At 39.7% G+C, this 7,078-nt stretch overlaps 1 protein-coding gene across 1 annotated transcript; it reads right to left on the minus strand.

Moving 5' to 3' along the window:
• Nucleotides 1-253: 253 nt before the first annotated feature.
• On the minus strand, nucleotides 254-6,624 carry LOC131221412 (calcium-dependent protein kinase 20-like). Its single transcript, XM_058216673.1, has 8 exons — nucleotides 5,380-6,624; nucleotides 4,028-4,151; nucleotides 3,734-3,877; nucleotides 3,233-3,385; nucleotides 2,525-2,640; nucleotides 2,182-2,349; nucleotides 934-1,164; nucleotides 254-845 (listed from the first exon to the last, which is right to left on the minus strand). Exons 1-8 carry the CDS (start codon nucleotides 5,878-5,880, stop codon nucleotides 687-689), a joined length of 1,596 nt encoding a protein of 531 aa, XP_058072656.1. The 5' UTR covers nucleotides 5,881-6,624; the 3' UTR covers nucleotides 254-686.
• Between the last annotated feature and the right edge of the window lie 454 nt (nucleotides 6,625-7,078).

Below are 7,078 nucleotides of genomic sequence, written 5' to 3' on the forward strand. Positions count from 1 at the left end.
CCACTTCCGATCCAAACCGTTTGGTCACCCAAAGGTGGGCCCCACCTGCAACATTGCTTGGTCAAACCAAAATAGTAATACTCCACAACTTCGAACAGGCTTTCCCACCTCACACTTTTAGGTGGGGAATGCAACAAACTTCACCTAAAAAGAGAGGAAGAAGAGAACTTTTTGGTAGAGAAAAACAAAAAGCAAGTGAAGCCCATGACTATTTTGGACGTTGCACTGCTACTTCTGGGGGCAGCAACAAAAGTCACGAAAATGGCTTACAACCATATAATTTCTTAAAGATTGCTTACATCCACAACCATACAATTTCTTAAAGATTGCTTACATCCACAAAACAGAGTCCTCAAACAGATATATTTACAAACATAACATCCACTCTCACTAACCCCACCTTTCTTCGCATGCACACCCTCCTTTTTTAGTGAAGTGTTACAAAACAAGACATTACAATATTCAAAACACACCCCTCACTCAATCCCCTACTAATGCAAAAACAGAAGGAAAAAAAAGAGAGAGAGAGAGAGAAGAAAAGAAAAGAATTTTTAAGGTACCAAATGACAAAAGGAAGCATTTTTTTAAAAAAAAAAAGAAAGAAAAGAAAAGAATTTTATAAACCCAACAAAAAGGAATTTTCGATTTTAATTTTCACAATTTGTTTTGTTTTTTTTTTTTCCCGATCATCGAACCTCACTGGTTAGATGCTGAAAAGATCCATCCTTCATCAACTTCAAGCTCAGATTATTGAACCGCTCTCGCGAGTATTGTCTTGAAGCTTTCCTCCAATCGGTGCCCGCCTTCATCATGGTTGCAAACTCCTCATAGCTAATGCGCCCATCCTGCAAAATAATGCAACAATGGATTGTTAATACAAGTAACAACAGTATTGCAGGTGAAGAAGATGTTATATAACAGTGTATAGCTGACCTTGTCTGTGTCCACATCATGGATAATAGCATTGATGACTTCCTCATAGTTTGAACCCAAGTCATCTGCTAAGGAGTCGGTGAGCTCATCGATCTCGATGTATCCGCTTTGGTTCCTGTCGAAAAATGAGAAGGCTTTGCGGAGGTGGTCATCATTGCCAATCTTTTTCAGATGAATTGAGACGGCAACGAATTCTCCGTAATCGAGAGTTCCATTCCCATCGACATCGGCCTGTCAAGGGCAAGGCAAACCAGCTCATACTTAACAAATAATTTCTCAACAGACCATTATACAAAACAAACATAGTTTGAGATGAGGCGAGCAATTGCAAGTTAGCTTTGCAAGAAACTCTCCAAAGAAGTGTCTGCTTAAGATTAAGTTAGCTGATTGATGGGATTTGGTATGATATTGATGAGCGATGTTCAAATATTTCTTAGAACATATTGATTTGAACCCAAAAGCGGGACCAACCCCCAATAGCATATTACTGCTAGAAGCAGAATCCTGTATTTCTTCAGTACAATCTCATAATTGCTCTAGAGAAACTAGAAAGAGATTCTTTAACCAGAAAGAATTTAGCATACCTATCCAAAAGTTTTCACAACTAAATCATGTATGATGGAATCATCAACAGCATGGAACAATAGTCCATTTGCAAGAGATAAATATCAACAGAATTAAGGGCTGAATTGCTATGGTATGCTTATGATTGCTAGCCATGCTTAAAGTGTTTACAAGAACCCGGGGAAAAAATGGATCCTTTTTATAACATCATTTATATATAACGGTTGAGAAGATCGTGCTTCCAATTTTAAGTGGTCAAGCTGACATACAGTCAGCCAACATGTCAAGAGATCTGGATCCCATCAGGTGTGATCATAGCATCGGGGAAAGTTCTAAACATAAATATAGGCAAACGAATACGGCATCTTTCGATGTAGGTGATAAATATAATAAACCTATTACACTGAACTTGGGTACATCTACAAGCAAGTATTCTCACTTACAATTTAGAATACGCTGGGAAAAGGAAGCGTTAAATCCAAATCACAAGCGAGAAAACAAGGAAAACAGAAGCCCACTTGATGAGGTTTCGTTTTCTTTCCAAGCCACCCCCAATCACTAAAGTCTATAGAGCATGAGAAAGGAGCCCCAGTGCCAATCCCCAATCTCAACAAACACATAACGAGGAAAGGATTCCTAGCTTCTTTCATAAACAAAATGAAATAAACAATGGAATATACTTACAGCTTCCATTAACATCTGGACATCAGGATCTGGGACCTGCTGGCCTATCTTGTGCAAGCCAACTTTCAGCTCTTCGAGTGTAATCTTGCCATTGTTGTTGCTATCCATTATTTGAAACATCTCCTTTATGCCTGCCACCTCCTCCACAGACAAATGTTCAGCCACCACCTGCAAATGTTACATTCCAAAATTGTGTAAATCATCAAGGATGTGTAAGTGCATTCCACAACAATCAGCAAAGATAAACGTCATCAATTCCACCAAAAGAGCAGGGTCCGACAACATATATATATATATATAATGTTAGCAGAAATCAAAATCCAACCAACGTCTCAAATCTTACCCTCAGAGCTCTCTTTTTGAACTTGTTCATCACTGAAAATTGTTTGAGCCTTGCCCTAACATTCTCCCCCAGAGGGACGTTTGGTGCTTTTTTGGCATTTACCAACCAAGTATGATCTGCAATCAAAAGTCAGTAATATGTTTAAGCAACGTCCAATTCCAATTATCTTTGCCGCATAGAAAATATTGTAATAATGATGGATGAAAACCAGCAGACGCAGCACAAGTGAAACTTCAATCCTACACATAATTATTATTATTATTATTATTATTTTTAAAAAAAAGCCTAATACTGCTACATCGGCTGCTATGTTGAATTGAGTAGAAATAGATAAAGACCATCATTTTTAACCATTATTCATATCAATGATGACGATCACTGATTAGTGGATTTCTGCCACGTTACCTGTCAATGGTTGGACTGGGTGAGCAATGACAAACCCCAATACCTATGAGAAAGAAAACACATCTGACCAAACCCTTGAAAAAGTAAAAAATGTCTTAGGTACTTCATTGACCTTGAATCCTTCCCATAAATGGAAGAAATCTTGGTTTGCCACTATGGAATCAATACTGGGCTGGTTTTTTATAGAAAACCTTTTATAGATGAAAAGGGAAAAACACAATATTGGTACATCAAGTAGAAGCAAACCATATTTGCATCAGATGCCAAACATGAAATAGCTAATGTAACAAGAATTGAACATACCAAGCACTTCCTGAGCTGTCAACCGCTTTTTAGGATCAGGATCGAGCATTCGCTTCACAAGGTCTTTTGCATTGTCAGAAACTTTAGGCCAAGGGTCTCTTTTAAAATCTATGACAGAGCGAATGATTGCTTGCGCTACTCCTTGTTCAGTTTCTGTCATGGTTAAACAACAAATCTTAGAGAGAGAGAGAGAGAGAGAGAGAGAGAGAGAGAGAGAGAGAGATGCATAGGAAAATAAGACAGAACAGCGGTCTTAGAGGACATTTTGCCATTTTTTAACAAGAAAATGCCTTATTTTATGCTTCAAGTCCCATACAAACCCTACAAACTAACATTTGTACCATTTAATCAACAGTGAGTATGCTAAATGAAAATTGAAAGAATAATTCTCAAGAACAGATTCCCATACAAACCTACAAACTAACACTCGTACCATTTAATCAACAGTGAGTATGCTAAATGAAAATTGAAAGAATAGTGCTCGACAACAGATCTACTGACCTGCCCAGAAAGGCGGCACTCCGCAAAGCAAGATGTAAAGAATCACTCCAGCACTCCAGACATCAACCTCCGGGCCATAGTTTCGTTTTAACACCTCTGGAGCCATGTAATATGGACTGCCCACTATCTCTGTAAACCGCTCCCCTGTAGAAAATCCCCAAAGTTTCAATGCTAAAATCACCCAACAGAATAACAAAAATTCCATGAAAAACATTTCAGAATGACAGCTAATGAATGGAGGATGAATCATTCATAGTGATAGATTTTTACAAGCAAGGAATCCCAAGGCCTTACCAGGTGTAAAGAACACAGACAGCCCAAAATCAATTGCCTTGAGCGGAGATGACTCCTTTTTGTTCGCGAACAAGAAGTTCTCGGGTTTGAGGTCCCGATGCATCACCCCATGCTTGTGACACATCTGCAACATCGGAAAATGAATTCAGACCATGCGGCCATATGACAAACAAAAACCCAATACCTCAAGGAAACAATTTTAATGAAATGGCACGATGACATCAACCCCAAACTTGGATAATGAATAGCTAGCACTGAAAATGTAGTACATGGATTGTTTCGGAAGGACATTTACTGAACTTAGGGTGTATTTGCATGCATATTTATTGCATTTTAACTTTTGATTACTGAAAGTCACTAATTTTTGTTGCTTCCTCTTGGTTAATCCGAATGTTTTGCAAGTCAATTTGCTTGTGCATCCAAATGCAGATTACAAGTGTTCATAGCTTAGCAGGAATTCCACACCAGAAATTGTAGAGATTGCAAGAATCAAAACAGTGCCACTGTATCGTGAGAGAATTCTGTTATTAGATGGACTAAATCAAAGGAAACAAAGTTCTCAGCAACCAAATAGTTGATGATGAATAACAGCCAAAATAGAAACCTAAATAAATGGATCCAATGGAAGCGTCATGAGAATACACATAAGGAAAACATTTAAAAATAAAGGTCACAGCCTAGTGGGAATTTCAAACAAAGGAATCAAGAACCTCTGAAGGCACCCGAATCACAAATAAAGGACCGCCATAGCGATAATGTTTTTTTTTTTGAAGGATAATGTTTTAGGATCATTTGCACAGAAAAAAGAAGGCATCGTTGTATGATTCAATCAAAACGACATGTGATGAATCTCAAAATACATCCCGTCCTTTGCATCCCACGAATACATACTTTTGTACTGTGTAAAGAGACAACACAGCAGAACGAATCTAGTAATGAAAATAGGGAATTTGGATTTCTCCACAGATAGATTGATAGCTAATAGGTGAATGACAAAAAATTCCCACACGATCTCCTACCAAAAGAAGAATCCCTACAGATTCGCTGAGATCAGACAAGTAAACCCACAGAAAAATCCCTACAAATTCACCAAAATCAAACAAAAATGTCCACAGTCCCAACAAATAAGAATCGTCAAACTGAAAATCAAATTGATAGAAAGGGACAGGACCGAATTATACTAAAAAAATCAAGGACCCCTTCAATTCTATCATGGAAAGAATGCTCACAGGCTCATCAAAATCATATCAAAGAAAACAAGGTTGAACCCAGATTCCTCACAAGATCAACCTAAAATTGCAACGAAGAGAAACGACAGATCGATTCAAAACAATGGATGGTCAGGATCTAACCTGCACAACTTCAACGATTGTGCGCGTGACACCGGCAGCTGCTCGCTCTGTGTAATGCCCCCTTGCGACGATCCGATCAAACAGCTCGCCTCCTTCACACAGCTCCATTACGAGATGGACGGCATTGTCATCCTCGTACGTGTCCTTCAAGCTCACGATGTTCGGATGCTTCGGCAAATGCTTCATGATCTCCACCTCTCTCCTTACATCTTCGATATCAACCGCAGTCCTAAGCTTCTTCTTCGAGATCGACTTGCAGGCAAGGACCTCGTCGGAGGATTTATCGGTGCAGAGGTACGTGATCCCAAATTCGCCCCGCCCAAGCTCGCGGCCCAGCTCATATTGGGCCTCAATATCACGACCCGTCGGATCTGACAAGACTGAGAGCTTGTGTCCGCCGCCATGGCTTGGGGCATAATCGATTGAGAAAGGGTTCTGTTTCTTCCCTTTCTTCTTCTTTTCGGTAGAAGCTCCATGTGGCACCGCACAGCAATTCCCCATGGATTAAAAGCTTGAAAGCTTCGTTCTTTTCTTCTTTTTTTTCAAATAATTGCAGCAATGAAAGCAGAAAAAAAAAAAGAAAATTAAAACCCAATTTTGTTTCGATCCGTTGATGAAAACCCCAGAATCAGGAAGACCCAATTCGTATAAGAGCTAAAAAGGTCTTTTTAGTGGCGGAAAACGAAGCAAAGAAGAAGAAAACAGAGATCGTGGGAAAATAGAACCAACCCTTCAAAACGCAAGCTTTTCTAGAAAATGGTTGAAATCTTTGAAAAAGAAAGAAACCCAACTCCTTTGTAAGACTGAAATGAGGTTTTGTAGAAAATCCCGAAAATTTACGATTTTATCAAGTTATGGAGGAAAACGGGGGGTTATGGAACAGCACAAAAACCCAAGAATGATGTGAGAGAGAGGGAGAGAGATGGGAGAAATGGAGGAGACCCAGATGGAATTGGAGTATGAGAGGGATTTTAATGGAAAAAAGGAAGGAATTTGGAAGAGAAGAGGCTGAAAAGAGGGATTTCTAGGTGTGAACACACAACCACCGTTGGATAGAGAGGGTCAATGCTCTTTCCCAGAGACTTCCTGTTCAAACACCCCTCTCTCTCTCTCTCTCTCTCTCTCTCTATCTCTCTCTTCCTGATGTCCAAACAAAAGCCAGAATTTTTGCCTTTCTTCTGTAACAATGCACAGAAAGAAACACCCTTGCTTTTTCACCAGAAGCTAAAACAAAGGCTTCTCAACCATTGCCCCTGCTGTCTTTAAAAATATCTTAAATGTCCCCAGCGCCCTTGTATTTGCGCACCTGCCCTTTTGCTGCACAAGGGCTTTTGATGCAGTCACCCATGGCCGTTGATCCCGACCGTCATATTATGGGGCCCAATCCAATCACGGATTGGAAGATCCCATCTAATCAATTTTTTAATCGTCAATTTGTAGGCCAGTTCTCAACCATTATCTGAGATATTTTTCGAAAATCTCTCTTCAGTTGGCTTAACAAATCATGGATAGCTTATCTATCGCAGAAGCTCATGCCAGAGTCCGGACACAGCATTCAACAGCCCACGTGTTTTCCAAACTTGGTCAATTTTGTTGGAACGAACCATACTCTTGACTTTTCAGTATAGAGGTGCGACCCATGATTCATGATCCGCGCCGCCTGTGTGATGGGTCGTGGATGATGGTCTACGCACAGAAA

This window comes from Magnolia sinica, chromosome 1 (assembly GCF_029962835.1).
Source record: "Magnolia sinica isolate HGM2019 chromosome 1, MsV1, whole genome shotgun sequence".
Taxonomy (NCBI): Eukaryota; Viridiplantae; Streptophyta; class Magnoliopsida; order Magnoliales; family Magnoliaceae; genus Magnolia; species Magnolia sinica.

Coding starts and splice junctions, on each gene's coding strand:
- LOC131221412 (XM_058216673.1), bottom strand. CDS start 5,880: ATGGGGAATTGCTGTGCGGTGCCACATGGAGCTTCTACCGAAAAGAAG. Junction 3,386..3,733: donor AGTGCCGCCTTTCTGGGCAG/GTCAGTAGATCT, acceptor TAACCATGACAG/AAACTGAACAAGGAGTAGCG. Junction 1,165..2,181: donor TCCAGATGTTAATGGAAGCT/GTAAGTATATTC, acceptor TGCCCTTGACAG/GCCGATGTCGATGGGAATGG.